General features: G+C 35.7%; 1 protein-coding gene across 4 annotated transcripts in view; it reads right to left on the reverse strand.

The window, feature by feature from the left end:
• LOC139496426 (ubiquitin carboxyl-terminal hydrolase 8-like) overlaps positions 1 to 19,344 on the reverse strand; it is a 53,057-nt gene that overhangs the window by 23,634 nt on the left and 10,079 nt on the right. For all 4 annotated transcript variants that reach the window (XM_071285021.1, XM_071285022.1, XM_071285024.1 and 1 more), the window contains exons 5-9: positions 12,182 to 12,330; positions 10,824 to 11,004; positions 10,100 to 10,262; positions 8,311 to 8,452; positions 951 to 1,387 (exon numbers count right to left, since the gene is read on the reverse strand). In XM_071285021.1, the coding sequence (XP_071141122.1) occupies positions 951 to 1,387; positions 8,311 to 8,452; positions 10,100 to 10,262; positions 10,824 to 11,004; positions 12,182 to 12,330 (1,072 nt within the window). The remainder of the gene's footprint in view (positions 1 to 950; positions 1,388 to 8,310; positions 8,453 to 10,099; positions 10,263 to 10,823; positions 11,005 to 12,181; positions 12,331 to 19,344) is intronic.

The following is a 19,344-nucleotide window of genomic DNA, read 5'->3' on the forward strand; positions in this document are numbered from 1 at the left end:
GAACTTGCATTTTGAATTCAATGTATATGTTTGTATGCACATTTACCTGAAATTGCCAAAAAACTAATCTTGAATTTTTGTCCATTCTTCAAAAATCACAATAACAAATGCACACAATCATTCCTGAACTTACAGTACCTTAGTAAGACCACTTTATACAAGTTTTACTGTACCTTATACAGGTTTTACTGTACCTTAGTCAGGCCACCTTATACAGGTTTTACTGTACCTTAGTCATGTTTTACTGTACCTTTGTCATGTTTTACTGTACCTTAGTCAGGTTTTACTGGACCTTAGTCAGGTTTTACTGTACCTTAGTCAGGTTTTACTGGACCTTAGTCAGGTTTTACTGGACCTTGGTCATGTTTTACAGTACCTGTCATGTTTTACTGTACCTTAGTCAGGCCACTTTATACAGGTTTTACTGTACCTTAGTCATGTTTAACTGGACCTTAGTCATGCTTTACAGTACCTAAGTCAGGCCACTTTATACAGGTTTTACTGTACCTTAGTCATGTTTTACTGGACCTTAGTCAGGCCACTTAATACAGGTTTTACTGTACCTTAGTCAGGCCACTTTATACAGGTTTTACTGGACCTTAAGTCATGTTTTACTGGACCTTAAGTCATGTTTTACTGGACCTTAGTCATGTTTTACAGTACCTAAGTCAGGCCACTTTATACAGGTTTTACTGTACCTTAGTCATGTTTTACAGTACCTGTCATGTTTTACTGTACCTTAGTCAGGCCACTTAATACAGGTTTTACTGTACCTTAGTCAGGCCACTTTATACAGGTTTTACTGGACCTTAAGTCATGTTTTACTGGACCTTAAGTCATGTTTTACTGTACCTTAGTCATGTTTTACTGTACCTTAGTCATGTTTTACTGTACCTTAGTCAGGCCACTTTATACAGGTTTTACTGTACCTTAGTCAGGTTTTAATGTACCTTCATATTTCTTTCTTTATCCAACTGATACTTTGCTATTTCTTCTTCTTTTTCCTTTCTAATCCTATTGAGTTCTTCTCGTTCATGTTCTAGTTCTCTAGACAAACTCTGTACTTCATTCCCAGTCTCTTTTCTGATTGTCTTTGTGCTAGATATTGAACTTGCATTAGGATAAAGGGAAGTAACTTTAGGTTTCAATTCATTAAGTTTTTCAACGTCAGTTTGATTGGTAAGATTTGTAGAAACACTTGATTGTAATGGTTTGGGTTTGGTTGACCTGTCTATCCTTGGAAACTGTGGTCTCTGACCTGAAAGGTCATTAATTAGTGAACTTGGTTGTGATTGGGTAACTGTTCCATTTAGTTGATTTTGATTGGCTCTGTCAGGAGTAGGTGTGTTGATGAAGGCTTCATCAAAATCAGGGTAGTCAAAATCCACTGTAAGATAAATACCAGAAAAAATAAATTTAATGTTAAGTTAAGTAAAAAAAAAATTCAATTTCTGACATACTTTGAATAATTAGTTTATTTTTTACTTTGTATGTAAAAAGATTATACCACTAAAAAGAGAGTGATACGATATTTATCCACTTGAGACAGTTGAATTTTAAAATTTAAACTGTGAGGTGACGTCATCAAGCATTTTGCCTTTTTTCATGACGTCACAATAGGAATTTTAGATGAAAGAAAGAAAATTCTACGTCATAAACAAATTTTGAACAATGAAGAACTACATGTAAGATCAAATGAATCACCGCTGATTAAAAATTATCAATAGGTCAGGAAAGGGATAAATTAAGTAAGAATTAGAAAATTCATGTATTGAAGGGCGATGAAGGTTAACAGGTAGATGCACATGATCACTAGACTTTTGTTTGTTCCTGATGGGCAATGAATGTTAACAGGTAGATGCACATGATCACTAGACTTCTGTTTGTTCCTGAAGGGCAATGAATGTTAACAGGTAGATGCACATGATCACTAGACTTTTGTTTGTTCCTGATGGGCAATGAATGGTAACAGGTAGATGCACATGATCACTAGACTTTTGTTTGTTCCTGAAGGGCAATGAATGTTAACAGGTAGATGCACATGATCACTAGACTTTTGTTTGTTCCTGAAGGGCAATGAATGTTAACAGGTAGATGCACATGATCACTAGACTTTTGTTTGTTCCTGATGGGCAATGAAGGTTAACAGGTAGATGCACATGATCACTAGACTTCTGTTTGTTCCTGATGGGCAATGAAGGTTAACAGGTAGATGCACATGATCACTAGACTTTTGTTTGTTCCTGAAGGGCAATGAATGTTAACAGGTAGATGCACATGATCACTAGACTTTTGTTTGTTCCTGAAGGGCAATGAATGTTAACAGGTAGATGCACATGATCACTAGACTTTTGTTTGTTCCTGATGGGCAATGAAGGTTAACAGGTAGATGCACATGATCACTAGACTTTTGTTTGTTCCTGAAGGGCAATGAATGTTAACAGGTAGATGCACATGATCACTAGACTTTTGTTTGTTCCTGAAGGGCAATGAATGTTAACAGGTAGATGCACATGATCACTAGACTTTTGTTTGTTCCTGAAGGGCAATGAATGTTAACAGGTAGATGCACATGATCACTAGACTTCTGTTTGTTCCTGAAGGGCAATGAATGTTAACAGGTAGATGCACATGATCACTAGACTTTTGTTTGTTCCTGATGGGCAATGAAGGTTAACAGGTAGATGCACATGATCACTAGACTTTTGTTTGTTCCTGAAGGGCAATGAATGTTAACAGGTAGATGCACATGATCACTAGACTTCTGTTTGTTCCTGAAGGGCAATGAATGTTAACAGGTAGATGCACATGATCACTAGACTTCTGTTTGTTCCTGATGGGCAATGAATGTTAACAGGTAGATGCACATGATCACTAGACTTTTGTTTGTTCCTGAAGGGCAATGAAGGTTAACAGGTAGATGCACATGATCACTAGACTTTTGTTTGTTCCTGAAGGGCAATGAATGTTAACAGGTAGATGCACATGATCACTAGACTTTTGTTTGTTCCTGAAGGGCAATGAAGGTTAACAGGTAGATGCACATGATCACTAGACTTTTGTTTGTTCCTGAAGGGCAATGAAGGTTAACAGATAGATGCACATGATCACTAGACTTTTGTTTGTTCCTGATGGGCAATGAAGGTTAACAGGTAGATGCACATGATCACTAGACTTTTGTTTGTTCCTGATGGGCAATGAAGGTTAACAGGTAGATGCACATGATCACTAGACTTTTGTTTGTTCCTGAAGGGCAATGAATGTTAACAGGTAGATGCACATGATCACTAGACTTTTGTTTGTTCCTGAAGGGCAATGAATGTTAACAGGTAGATGCACATGATCACTAGACTTTTGTTTGTTCCTGAAGGGCAATGAATGTTAACAGGTAGATGCACATGATCACTAGACTTCTGTTTGTTCCTGATGGGCAATGAATGTTAACAGGTAGATGCACATGATCACTAGACTTCTGTTTGTTCCTGAAGGGCAATGAATGTTAACAGGTAGATGCACATGACCACTAGACTTTTGTTTGTTCCTGAAGGGCAATGAATGTTAACAGGTAGATGCACATGATCACTAGACTTTTGTTTGTTCCTGAAGGGCAATGAAGGTTAACAGGTAGATGCACATGATCACTAGACTTTTGTTTGTTCCTGAAGGGCAATGAAGGTTAACAGGTAGATGCACATGATCACTAGACTTTTGTTTGTTCCTGAAGGGCAATGAATGTTAACAGGTAGATGCACATGATCACTAGACTTCTGTTTGTTCCTGATGGGCAATGAAGGTTAACAGGTAGATGCACATGATCACTAGACTTTTGTTTGTTCCTGAAGGGCAATGAATGTTAACAGGTAGATGCACATGATCACTAGACTTTTGGTTGTTCCTGAAGGGCAATGAATGTTAACAGGTAGATGCACATGATCACTAGACTTTTGTTTGTTCCTGATGGGCAATGAATGTTAACAGGTAGATGCACATGATCACTAGACTTTTGTTTGTTCCTGAAGGGCAATGAATGTTAACAGGTAGATGCACATGATCACTAGACTTTTGTTTGTTCCTGATGGGCAATGAATGTTAACAGGTAGATGCACATGATCACTAGACTTTTGTTTGTTCCTGAAGGGCAATGAAGGTTAACAGGTAGATGCACATGATCACTAGACTTTTGTTTGTTCCTGAAGGGCAATGAAGGTTAACAGGTAGATGCACATGATCACTAGACTTTTGTTTGTTCCTGAAGGGCAATGAATGTTAACAGGTAGATGCACATGATCACTAGACTTTTGTTTGTTCCTGAAGGGCAATGAAGGTTAACAGATAGATGCACATGATCACTAGACTTTTGTTTGTTCCTGATGGGCAATGAAGGTTAACAGGTAGATGCACATGATCACTAGACTTTTGTTTGTTCCTGATGGGCAATGAAGGTTAACAGGTAGATGCACATGATCACTAGACTTTTGTTTGTTCCTGAAGGGCAATGAATGTTAACAGGTAGATGCACATGATCACTAGACTTTTGTTTGTTCCTGAAGGGCAATGAATGTTAACAGGTAGATGCACATGATCACTAGACTTTTGTTTGTTCCTGAAGGGCAATGAATGTTAACAGGTAGATGCACATGATCACTAGACTTCTGTTTGTTCCTGATGGGCAATGAATGTTAACAGGTAGATGCACATGATCACTAGACTTCTGTTTGTTCCTGAAGGGCAATGAATGTTAACAGGTAGATGCACATGACCACTAGACTTTTGTTTGTTCCTGAAGGGCAATGAATGTTAACAGGTAGATGCACATGATCACTAGACTTTTGTTTGTTCCTGAAGGGCAATGAAGGTTAACAGGTAGATGCACATGATCACTAGACTTTTGTTTGTTCCTGAAGGGCAATGAAGGTTAACAGGTAGATGCACATGATCACTAGACTTTTGTTTGTTCCTGAAGGGCAATGAATGTTAACAGGTAGATGCACATGATCACTAGACTTCTGTTTGTTCCTGATGGGCAATGAAGGTTAACAGGTAGATGCACATGATCACTAGACTTTTGTTTGTTCCTGAAGGGCAATGAATGTTAACAGGTAGATGCACATGATCACTAGACTTTTGTTTGTTCCTGATGGGCAATGAATGTTAACAGGTAGATGCACATGATCACTAGACTTTTGTTTGTTCCTGATGGGCAATGAATGTTAACAGGTAGATGCACATGATCACTAGACTTTTGTTTGTTCCTGAAGGGCAATGAATGTTAACAGGTAGATGCACATGATCACTAGACTTTTGTTTGTTCCTGATGGGCAATGAATGTTAACAGGTAGATGCACATGATCACTAGACTTTTGTTTGTTCCTGAAGGGCAATGAAGGTTAACAGGTAGATGCACATGATCACTAGACTTTTGTTTGTTCCTGAAGGGCAATGAAGGTTAACAGGTAGATGCACATGATCACTAGACTTTTGTTTGTTCCTGAAGGGCAATGAATGTTAACAGGTAGATGCACATGATCACTAGACTTTTGTTTGTTCCTGAAGGGCAATGAAGGTTAACAGGTAGATGCACATGATCACTAGACTTCTGTTTGTTCCTGATGGGCAATGAAGGTTAACAGGTAGATGCACATGATCACTAGACTTTTGTTTGTTCCTGAAGGGCAATGAATGTTAACAGGTAGATGCACATGATCACTAGACTTTTGTTTGTTCCTGAAGGGCAATGAATGTTAACAGGTAGATGCACATGATCACTAGACTTTTGTTTGTTCCTGATGGGCAATGAATGTTAACAGGTAGATGCACATGATCACTAGACTTTTGTTTGTTCCTGAAGGGCAATGAATGGTAACAGGTAGATGCACATGATCACTAGACTTTTGTTTGTTCCTGATGGGCAATGAATGGTAACAGGTAGATGCACATGATCACTAGACTTTTGTTTGTTCCTGATGGGCAATGAATGTTAACAGGTAGATGCACATGATCACTAGACTTTTGTTTGTTCCTGAAGGGCAATGAATGTTAACAGGTAGATGCACATGATCACTAGACTTTTGTTTGTTCCTGATGGGCAATGAATGTTAACAGGTAGATGCACATGATCACTAGACTTTTGTTTGTTCCTGATGGGCAATGAAGGTTAACAGGTAGATGCACATGATCACTAGACTTCTGTTTGTTCCTGATGGGCAATGAAGGTTAACAGGTAGATGCACATGATCACTAGACTTCTGTTTGTTCCTGATGGGCAATGAAGGTTAACAGGTAGATGCACATGATCACTAGACTTTTGTTTGTTCCTGATGGGCAATGAATGTTAACAGGTAGATGCACATGATCACTAGACTTTTGTTTGTTCCTGATGGGCAATGAATGTTAACAGGTAGATGCACATGATCACTAGACTTTTGTTTGTTCCTGAAGGGCAATGAATGTTAACAGGTAGATGCACATGATCACTAGACTTTTGTTTGTTCCTGAAGGGCAATGAATGTTAACAGGTAGATGCACATGATCACTAGACTTTTGTTTGTTCCTGAAGGGCAATGAATGTTAACAGGTAGATGCACATGATCACTAGACTTTTGTTTGTTCCTGATGGGCAATGAATGTTAACAGGTAGATGCACATGATCACTAGACTTTTGTTTGTTCCTGAAGGGCAATGAAGGTTAACAGGTAGATGCACATGATCACTAGACTTTTGTTTGTTCCTGAAGGGCAATGAAGGTTAACAGGTAGATGCACATGATCACTAGACTTTTGTTTGTTCCTGAAGGGCAATGAATGTTAACAGATAGATGCACATGATCACTAGACTTTTGTTTGTTCCTGATGGGCAATGAAGGTTAACAGGTAGATGCACATGATCACTAGACTTTTGTTTGTTCCTGAAGGGCAATGAAGGTTAACAGGTAGATGCACATGATCACTAGACTTCTGTTTGTTCCTGAAGGGCAATGAAGGTTAACAGGTAGATGCACATGATCACTAGACTTCTGTTTGTTCCTGAAGGGCAATGAATGGTAACAGGTAGATGCACATGATCACTAGACTTTTGTTTGTTCCTGATGGGCAATGAATGGTAACAGGTATATGCACATGATCACTAGACTTTTGTTTGTTCCTGATGGGCAATGAATGTTAACAGGTAGATGCACATGATCACTAGACTTCTGTTTGTTCCTGATGGGCAATGAAGGTTAACAGGTAGATGCACATGATCACTAGACTTTTGTTTGTTCCTGAAGGGCAATGAATGTTAACAGGTAGATGCACATGATCACTAGACTTTTGTTTGTTCCTGAAGGGCAATGAATGTTAACAGGTAGATGCACATGATCACTAGACTTTTGTTTGTTCCTGATGGGCAATGAATGTTAACAGGTAGATGCACATGATCACTAGACTTTTGTTTGTTCCTGAAGGGCAATGAATGTTAACAGGTAGATGCACATGATCACTAGACTTTTGTTTGTTCCTGAAGGGCAATGAATGTTAACAGGTAGATGCACATGATCACTAGACTTTTGTTTGTTCCTGATGGGCAATGAATGTTAACAGGTAGATGCACATGATCACTAGTCTTTTGTTTGTTCCTGAAGGGCAATGAATGTTAACAGGTAGATGCACATGATCACTAGACTTTTGTTTGTTCCTGATGGGCAATGAATGGTAACAGGTATATGCACATGATCACTAGACTTTTGTTTGTTCCTGAAGGGCAATGAAGGTTAACAGGTAGATGCACATGATCACTAGACTTTTGTTTGTTCCTGAAGGGCAATGAATGTTAACAGGTAGATGCACATGATCACTAGACTTTTGTTTGTTCCTTAGATTTTTTTTTCGAAGCATTACATGATCTAGTCTTATGACAAAAAAATAAAGAAATAGCATATCTACTCTAAAGGATGGATGCAGGCTGATATATTCATTATTATATTTATTTCATTATAGAATAGCAAAGATTCATTTGGTCATTAATTATCATTTGTAACAATTCCAATGCCAAGTCTGGATGGTTCTTCCTTAGTTTGACTTCGACAGAAGATATTCTAACAACGGGCCAACGGCTGTGCACCATCATAAAACAGTCATAGAGATCTTTTGATAGATAAGAATTTGTAATAAACTGTCATTAATACATTTGTACATACATCATGTACATGATGGTATAGGAGACATAAGGTCTGTTTTTGGTCTTGAGACATTAGAATTTGTTGTTAATTGTGGATAATAAATTTGTTGTTAATTGTAGATAATAAATTTGTTGTTAATTGTGGATAATACATACATGATGGTTTAGGAGACATAAGGTCTGTTTTTGGTCTTGAGATATTAGAATTTGTTGTTATTTGTGGATAATACAATAACCACTGGTCATATCCTCCGTCTAACACCAATGGTTCACTCTTAATTATCACTGTTGAATCATACTGAAAAGAAACAATAATAAAAATATAGATACAGTTTCTGTTTCATCATGAAAAAATTATTTGATCAATCAAGAGCTAGATTATCACAAGAGTGCACACTCTGAAAAGTCTCCCCTTAAAGTCTTAGAGAAACAAGAATGTGTCCACATTACACAGATGCTCCACTTATACTACCATTTTATATGCTCCACTTATACTACCATTTTATATGTTCACTGGATCCTGAAATTGGAGTCAAAACTCCTGTTTGGCAGTAAAATTGGAAAGAGTATATCATAGCAAACATGCATACTAAGTGTCTAGTTAAATCAAAAACTACCTTGACCAAAAACTTTAACAAAAAACTTAAACCTGAAGCGGGACAGACGGATGAATGAACGGACGAACAAACAGATGGAGGCACAGACCAGAAAACATAATGCCCATAAATGGAGCATAAAAAGGGTATACAAAAAGGATTATATAAATGGAACATTATCAATTAAGGAATGACTGTAATATTTTTTCTGTCTATGAAGAAATAACATAAAAAATTTGGTGCACACTGAATAACGCGCATAGCGGGCTATTTAACAGTGTGCACCATTTATGTTATTTCAAATAGACAGAAAAAATATTACAGTCATTTCTTAAAATTTAATTCTAAATTCCATTTTAAACCGTAGAAAACTATGAAAAAATGTTGATGACGTTACGGTCACATGACTAAATTATGTCTATGGGCTGATAACAAAATAACTTCAGCAAATCAGAATACGTGTTACATCCAAAATTGAATTATTGATCAATGTAAACGAGGTTAAAGTCAGATGAACGCTGTCTGATGAATATGTTTACTTCACAATCATTCCATACACCAAATAAATCATCCTATTGCATATAGTGATTGAGAAACAGACCTTACCTACAGCATCATAACACTAATCTCTGATACATGATATGGTCAAAGTCAGGTGAATATATAAATTACAAGAATGAAGATTAGGTGTGATTTCAAATGAGAAAAGTATTCACCAAAATTCATATTATGCGGATGTAAGCAATACTTGGCAACAGTACAGTCTTCAACAATGAGAAATAAAATGTTACACTGGGTTTGACACCAATCTTAGACAAGGATTGCCAGTTTTCCTGTCCAAGGTCGCTGTCTCGCTCAGGGAACTCTGGCTTCATCCACCAAAAAATACTGCCGAACGTTTATATATACAAGGCCAATGAGAGTGGTGTTCTGCATTAACAAGAACAACAAACAAACAATTAGGCTGTTAGTTTTCTCCTTTGAATTGTTTTACATTTTAATTTCGGGGCTTTTATAGCTGACTATGTGGTAATTGCTTTGCTCATTGTTTAAGGCTATACAGTGACCTATAGTTGTTAATTTCTGTGTCATTTGGTCTCTGTGGATATTTGTCTCATTGGCAATCATACCACATCTTCTTATTTATATATCCTCTTGGTTTGACACCAATCTTAATTGAGAAGGTTTGCCAGTTTTCCAGTCCAAGATCGCTGTCTATCTTAGGGAAATCTGGCTTCATCCACCAACAAATACTGCTGACCATAATATAGCCAAGGCCAATAAGAATGGTGTTAAGCACTAACAAGAACAACAAACAAACATAATATAAGGGGTAACTCTATACTTACTTTAAATAATGCATCTTTTAGTGTTCGTAATGTAGTTCCTATGTTACAGTCCTCTAATTTAGAACTCCAGTCCAATAAAATAATATGGTCTACATTGCCTCTCTGTTGCCATGGTGATTTTGAATCTTCTGGTAAAGATTTTGCAATGTGAATAACAGTAGTCCTAAAATGAAATTAATATAATATCCTGTATAGAAGAAACACACACCAGTCAGTATGATATGATTAAAGAGGCTCCAACAGGGTACCCCCCTCAGGTTGCAAGGTTGCTTTTAAATTCGTCGAGAGGTCGTTTTTAAGGGAAATGTACAGGTCGCAGGTCATATCAATAATGTTTCTGTTGCTGTGTGATTGTTATTATTCATGGCTATTGTTAGTCTTGTATGTGTTTTGTAATTTTGGTTCATTTACATATTTTGAAGTTTAGTATGACGTCCATTTTCACTGAATTAGTTTTGTTAAGGGACCAGCTAAAGCCTGTTTCTCTGTGGAGGATTTTCTCGCCATTGGTGGCATTGATCTGTATTCTACTCTTTGATCGATAATCCACATAAACTAACAAATGACACATGCCCTGTTTTTATTCTCAATTTTATCAAAAACTCTAGATAATACTTTTAATATGAAGAAATGATTGTGTTGTGCCTTGGAGAAAAGCTACAAATACACATTATTTTAGATTTCCTGGAAGGACAATCTCTACAGGACAATTTATATTTCTTACCCTGGAGGAACAATCTCTACAGGTATATTTATACAACATTTATGGTTGATATGTGATTCTTTGAAGTCCTTGTCTGATCTGACATCCATGATAATTAACTGTACATCTTGTACCTGTAGTAAGCTGTAGAGTGATGTAGGAGTTATCTCACCTTGGATGGTCTTTGGTGTCTTTGGTTCATCTGAATAAAATACCAACTATGTAATAATGAGAAGAGTTAAGAGTTTTCTTTTCATAGCTGGTCATATGGTTTATCAGTAATTACAACCTAGATTTGATCAGGTGTAGCCATTGTCCTATATCAGTAGACTGGAACTCATCAGGCTTATGTATCGCTCACATTCTAAAGAACATATAAAACTATAAAAAAAATAATAATCTGAACAGATTACCAAAGTCATTGAAAAAATTGCTGAGAAATTCATTTCACACAATTTCATTAAACTCTATCGTGAATTGTGAACTGTAGGTTATGGGGCACTTACAAAGTTGTCTTTACATATTGATTACATTTCAAAGGGACATAACTTTCATATCTTTTAAAAAATAATGATGATAGTTTACATGACAATGTAACTTTTTGTCATTAATTTCATTAAATGTAAGAGACAGGGAGATTGTCAGCATCATGCATTTTACAAACTAACAAAACTTCTAATTGGCATTAATAACTCCTAAAAAAATATTGAAAAATCTCTAATTTCTTTATTTTGTCCATGAAATAACTGACCTAAACCTGTTGCATAAAAAAGCAAGTTAAAGCGTTCTTACAAGGTTAACTTTCCATATTTTCTATCGACATATTGTGCAAACTTACTGACTGGTTTTGTTTTAGTAATTGAATGTATTGCTGATGTTACCTTTGACAAACATTTGATAAAACTCAGATGAGAAATGTTGATCATACTGTATAATTGTCTACAGAAAACTATCCACCAGAGAACAATGACTTAGATGGTAGCAAAAATAGTTCAAACACTTTCTCACTACTGATATTTGAACTTGTTAATCCATATTAAAACTGCAATTGGTTAAAAAAAATCAGCAAATCAATTAATCTACACTTGTAAATGATTATTTGCAAGTACCAACCACCTTAGCCTTACTCAATTGTTTCTGTACATGTACATGTTTACAAAATGTTCAATCATTATGGTTTTTATGTGTCAAGAAACAGATGGTCTAAGGTATAAATGGCACATACTCTACTAGATCATATCTGATTGGAGTGGCACTGATGTGTCTTACATAGAGGAAAAGTGTGTATGGTGTACCAAATTGTATATCAAAGTCTTAATGGAACATATTTAATTCCAATCATAGAATAATTTCTCCTCATTTGAAATCAATAAATATACCTTTTACTTCTTTTTCCTTTTCCTCTTTCTTTTGTTCGCCATCAGTTTCTTCCTTCTCTCTAGGACTGTCAACCTTTCCGTTGATTGGTGGACTAGAGTCTAAGGGGGACAACTTCTCAGCTATTAATTTGGCCTCTATTTCTTCATACCTACAAAACATATCAAACAATAGTCTCCTATGTAAATGTGTCTGTATCAAGTTCTGTGTTCAGTTTCACAATTTTATTTTAAAGCTGATCATAAGTCATCAACAATTCAGCATACTAAGGATGACGTGAAATTTGAAATTCTTTATTCTAATATGACGTGCTTCTTTCGCTTTGTGAACGAACCCATGCTCTAAATCCAATAAAATTTATTTGCACATGTGTATATTGACTTCTTTAGAATAATGAATTTTATCAAATTATCATGCACTTAATATATTTCCTTAACTTTAAAACACTTTCAAACTCTTAAATGGTGCACATGACGTTACTAATTCATTTATTATGACTGTAATGTGTTGTATTCCGAAATGGACATATTTGACCTAGATACAACAACCGTTCATGCTGGCTGTTCAAACTCCTCCTTCTGAAAAATCACAGGGCCTGCCGTTTGCTTCTTTACAAACAAAATAGGGAGGTTCATGGAAGAGCCTACACAAACGCTTTTACACTTATACTTATCAGACATAGAAATTACCTTAATTGTCCTATTCAGAATCGAAATACTTGATGCAAGCTATACTTTATTGTAGTTTTAACACGGGTAGGCTTTATATTCGTGTTATTTTAGCCCTCACTATTGCTCGGGCAAAAAAAAATCACGAATATAATGCCTACCCATTTTAAAACTACAATAAAGTATAGCTTGCACATCAATTATTTCTAAATTATAAACAGGACACCTCAAATGAGTTAAAAGAGTATCTTATGTCATACATGTATATACACAACAATAATAGTGGTTGATTAAAAACACTAATAATAAGAGAAGCATAAAGTTATCTTGCATTTAAAATCCACCATGGAGATTTGGAAAAGTTGGCAGGTATGACAGTTAATACTATCAACATAATCAACTTTAGTCATAAGATTATTTGTGGAACTAACCATCAATTCCAACTAGTTGATCAATATCTCAGTAATTATGTTTTTAAAGAAATATTCAGTGGTTCTGTTTATGTGGTTCATAAGTGTTTCTCGTTTTTCGTTTTTTATATAGATGAATCTGTTGGTTTACCCATTTGAATGATTATACAAATGTTACTTTTGGGGCCCTTTATATTTTACTGTTTGGTATGAGCCAAGGCTCTGTGTTGAAGACCAGTTTTTGTATTAATACCTATAATGGTTTATTTTTACAAATTGTGACTTGGATGGAGATTTGTCCCATTGGCACTCATACCACATCTTCTTATATCTACTATGACAGTTCATTGGTAACCTGTTTTGTTTTATTGCAGGCCAGGGCTCACACTACTTCATAGAGAGAAGAGTCTTCTCTTTTTGAAACTGATAGGGAGAAGTGGTGAGATTTGAAAGAGAGGTGTTCCTTCGCATGCTGTGCTACAATGTTTGGATTTTACTATAGTATAAAGGGTCATATGTAAATACTGTTCTTTTTATATTGCTCAATTCATATCTGAGTATACAATTAAAGTAACAGTTCAAATTCATATAAAAAGTTAAACTCAAAATTCTATTGAAACAAATTACTAAAATCTCCATGAAAGAAGGGATAAAAAGTAAACTCTAATTTGCAGATGTTTACCAAAAATCTATATTAGAAGCAAGTAATACACAAGAGTGCACACGCTGAAATGTCTCGCCTTCTATACTAATCATTGATATTATGTTGATAGTCCTAAGTATAAAGCTTTATTACGTATACAACTGTCTCATAAACTTAACATTAACCAAGATAACTAAACAAAGACCAATGAACCATGAAAATGAGGTCAAGGTCAGATGAACCATGCCCATACCTGTCAACTGACCTGGATTCTGCGGGTGTGACCCGAGATTTTCACAATTCTGAGGGATCACCCGGATCACCCGCCGGGTCATTGAAATAACCCGGAAATTCCGAAAATGACCCGATTTCACCCGTATTTCTTAGCCTTGAGATTGATTTTCACAAGTAATATTCCTTTGAAATACCGGCAAATTCTTAATTCTTCCATGAACATGCAGTTCATCTAGCTATGTAAACTGTCAAATTAAGTGACACATTAAGTGCATGGCTTCACTTGACAGCTTTGGTGTCAAACACACTGTTGATTAACACCAATTACCTTAGCTTTAGGTCGTAAATAAATTGCCCTGTTGTTTTACAAAGATATTTCAACTAAGAGTTTCTTCCCCTTATTTGTCACCATTCAAAATTATTCCTTATATTTACGTTTTATGGGTGAAAAAGATTAAATCATAATAATATAATATTCAAATACATATTGAAAAATAACTTTTCATTATTTTTATACCTTTATACAATTTTTAAACAGATGCTCCGCAGGGCGTAGCTTTATACGACCGCAGAGGTTGAACCCTGAACGGTTGGGGCAAGTATGGACACAACATTCAAGCTGGATTCAGCTCTAAATTTGGATTGTGATTAAATAGTTGACACAGCATAGGTTTCTGACACAGAATGAATGTGTTTTAATGAACTTAAAATTTTTGTTTTTCTCTTAGAGCAATTCACTATGCTGTTGAATATTAATCCTCTCAAAAAAATGTTTGAAGAAATTTTCTTTTTTATTTATGAAATTTCAAATGAGAAAAATTGAACCCAATTTTTTTAATCACACCCCCCCTTTCCCTTATTCCAAAACTAATCTCAATTAAAATTTCTAATGGAGTTTGCAACAATAACTACTCATTTAAATACATCATAAAATATTAAGATGTAAAAAAAAACTGCTTGTTATCACTGAATGGTAAAGATTATTTTAATTTATCAGTTGGTAGTAAAAAGTGAATATACATTGTATATTGTATATAACAAAGATTTAAGTTGATTCTGGACAAAGAAAGATAACTCCAATTAAAAAAAAATCTTGCTATTGCACAATATTTTGCAATTAGATATTTCTTGCTTAATATTCTGGACAAAGAAAGATAACTCTAATTAAAAAAAAAATTGCTATTTCACAATATTGTGCAATTAGATATTTCTTGCCATTGCGCAATACTGTGCAATTGAAAAGACTTCCTATTGCACAATACTTTATATAATAATTTTAGATCCTGATTTGGACCAACTTGAAAACTGGGCCCATAATAAAAAATCTAAGTACATTTTTGGATTCAGCATATCAAAGAACCCCAAGAATTCAATTTTTGTTAAAATCAGACTAAGTTTAATTTTGGACCCTTTGGACTTTAGTGTAGACCAATTTGAAAACAGGACCAAAAATGAAGAATCTACATACACAGTTAGATTTGTTATATCAAAGAACCCCATTTATTCAATTTTTGATGAAATCAAACAAAGTTTAATTTTGGACCCCGATTTGGACCAACTTGAAAACTGGGCCAATAATCAAGAATCTAAGTACATTTTTAGATTCAGCATATCAAAGAACCTAACTGATTTAGTCCAGCAGATAGGTGAAAAATTGTGCACTTTGTGTTAAAAGCATAAAATTTGGTAGAAACATAGTTTGGACCATTCTAAACAAAATTAGATATGGAGGCAAGGTTGATTTGATCCACTTCCGGTTTTATCATCAAAATGGCGGACATGCATTTGATAACTGATAAATGGCTACCGAGCAGACAGGTGAACAATTGTGCACTATGTTTTAAAAGCATGAAATTTGGTAGAAACATAGTTTGGACCATTCTAAACAAAATTAGATATGGAGGCAAGCTTGGTTTTATCCACTTCCGGTTTAATCATCAAAATGGTGGACATGCATTTGATAACTGATTAATGATTATTCAAATCTCACAGCTGGTAGCCAAAGTTTGCTGTGTAGACTATAATATTATTGTGTATTCATGTTTTGAAATAATGTATCATTTCTTTGAAACCCTCGGGGTATTTTATTCAGAAATTTGTCACTTCCGGTAAAAAAAAAAGTAAACGTAATTTAGAGACAAAATACATATGTTTGATAAAAAAAAAGCAATGTTGTCCAAAAAAAGGTTAAATATCATTGACCTCTGATATTGTTCGATCAAACATCAGCATAACGAATCGTTCGATTAATTGCGTAATAGTGTTGTCGACATTCAGAGTACTCACCTGGGTTGCGTCAAATACCGTAGCGGCTACAAAGGGCTATGTAGATGTATGACTATTGAACGTGTAGCTAGCCTAGCTGCAACATAGATATAGATAGCAGCTAGACTAGCTACTCGCTCAGTAGACAATCATCTACGCATCACTACGTAGCTGCTACGATATTGGACGCAACCCTGGTCTCTCATAACGGTGTATACTCTTGTGACACCATTCAATACCATTCATGTATCCCCTGTTTTTTTTTTTCTCACCTTAACCAGCGATCTATGCCACAGTGTCGAATACAGTGAATGCATGGAAAACAGGCAATGCATATGTTTTTTCTTGTTCTAAAAAGGTAGCAAGCTCATGAATTGAAATGTATACGAAGTGGTTTCCAGTCCAAAAGCAACCCATAAATATCAGCTGCGTTGTCACATGAAACAAGTACTAATATATCTGTAACAACTGTAGCAATGATTCTCATCTCGAAAATGTTTTCATCCATCTGTTTATTTGACAGAAAATGAATGAGCTCTGTTTTGCATTGATCTACACGTGAGAAGCTCTATCAGTTTCGTGGTTAGCATGTTTGCCTTTGACAACGTCTCCTTGTACTGTCAATCTTTATATTGTCTACAATAGTTACATCTTATCAATAGTTCCAAATAGTAAAATCACAAAAATACTGAACTCAGAGGAAAATCAAATCGGAAAGTCCCTTTTCTATTCAACGAACGACGAATAGTATCAACAACTGCTGAGGGAGCTATATCTTTAATTGGTATACAGAACAAGCAGTTTGTTGCTTTCTTCAAGAAATAGATTTCCTATCTCTGCTACCACAGAACCTACATCATGGATAAACGACATTTGAGCTCTTAGTTTCTGCTCATGGTCAGATGTGTTCTCTACATTAAAAGATCGATATATGACTGTCCCTCTGGTATCTTTCGCCCCTCTTCTCAAACTCTTTAGCAAGTCTTGCCATTTCTTGTCAAGCTGATATCCATCTTCGCAGGTTATCTGTTAACAGTGCCTCCATCCGACTTAACAACATGTTTATTTCATGTGTTCTGTCAGACAGTGAACCATTATTTCTAAGTGCATATATTTCTTTAGAAGCATGATGACGGATCTTTGGAGAGTTAACGTTAAGGATTTGTTTGTAGCTGTTAAATATAAATATCCAAGCATTCGTTAGTATTTCTTGCTTATAAGAGTCGGTTGTTATATATTGTCCATACAACAACATACTAACAAGAGCTACAAGAGATCTTGGAACATAATTCTCCTCACAGTTCACTGGAAAACCAAAATGTAACAATAAACATGTCGCTGCGAATTATTGTTACTGCTTTATAAATCTGCATTTAGTTTTAGTCAAAGGCATCATCACCTGTTTTCTGAAACGAGGGTTCTATATTATCTTTGAAAGCAAGTTAATTCTCTCTCCCTTGTTTTTATTCCTGAATATCAGGTAAATAAGCAAGCATTAGATATAAGAAGTTGTATGAGTGCTATTGAGACAAATCTCCATCCAAATCAAACATGTGAAAGCTCTCTCACAGGCAAACAACCCATAATTTTAAAATGTAAGAAGTCTATTTTTTCATCTTGAATTATGAACTCTGTCTTCAATGTCAACATCTCGATTCCTTATTCGCCTAGAAAAAACCTGACATCTTGAATCCTGGTGCTAAATATTCTTTGGTTATGGAATCTTCATTGTAGCTGATGGTGTCAGCTAGTGCGATTCCATGGCTTATTCGTGCGTCTCTTCTTTATTAAGTCTCATCTTCACTAGAGATTTTTGATGACTGTCGATAAAGATAAGCAAGACATTGGACATGATATTTCGTTTCTTGTACAATGAGGTCCCAAACACCGAGCTTCTCTAATTAAGTTGTGTACTGAAGCGTTTGTACACATTGACAGTGCGGGTGGGTTTCCAGCTCCGATTGCTCTTTTTTTTTTTTTTTACATGTCATCTGTATCCTTTTGATGTCTTTTTTTAGTTCTCTTTAGTTCTGTGTTTAGATCGTCTTATGGCGGATCCAGAAATTTTTATAAGTGGGGGCCCACTGACTGACCTAAGAGGGGGCCCGCTCCAGTCACGCTTCAGTGATTCACTATATAAGCAACCAAATTTTTTCCCAAAAAGGGGGGGGGGGGGGGGCCCGGGCCCCCTGCCCCCCCTAAATCCGCCTATAAATAATGCCATGTGTCATTGTTTTTGTACGTAGTACGTGGAAGACCCCTGCCATCATATTGTGTATACAGATGGGTCGTAGACGGTAAACATGAAAGTTCTTTGTATTTAACGAGATTTCCAACCATAGTAACATATCCAACACCAATATTGATACACTTTGAGGGTGTAGGGCATTGCAGCTATTCGTATGTCATATTTTGACAAATTATACATTTAACATTGAGAATAGAAATAGGGAATATATCAAAGAGACAACAAACTGACCAAAGAGCAGACAATAGCCGAATGCCACCAATAAGTGTTCTATGCAGCGAGAAAATCCTGCAACCGGATGTGGTTACCAGCTGGTCCCTATACAAATGGTGTACTAATTCAGAGTAAATGGATGTCACACTAAATTCCAAAGCATATAAATGAACTAAAGTCCAGTCAACCTCTTCAACATTTTGGGACGAACTACCTGGTCATCGATTATCTGACGCCTCAATAAGTTTAAATCTTTAAGAGCTCATCTTTCAATTGTTATTTAGACTCTTGATTTATCGAAGTGTATGTCTATTTTCATTCAAATATATAATGAAATAGTAGTGTTCACCATATCAATTGAATTTTTATGATCTCCAAAGAAATAAATACCTGATTCTATTACACCATTCTTCTCACCTTTTGCAAATTTTTCTTGAGTTTTGACATGAAATTTCGACCGGAAGTTAACCAAACTCATCCAAAT

This window comes from Mytilus edulis, chromosome 11 (assembly GCF_963676685.1).
Source record: "Mytilus edulis chromosome 11, xbMytEdul2.2, whole genome shotgun sequence".
Classification (NCBI taxonomy): Eukaryota; Metazoa; Mollusca; class Bivalvia; order Mytilida; family Mytilidae; genus Mytilus; species Mytilus edulis.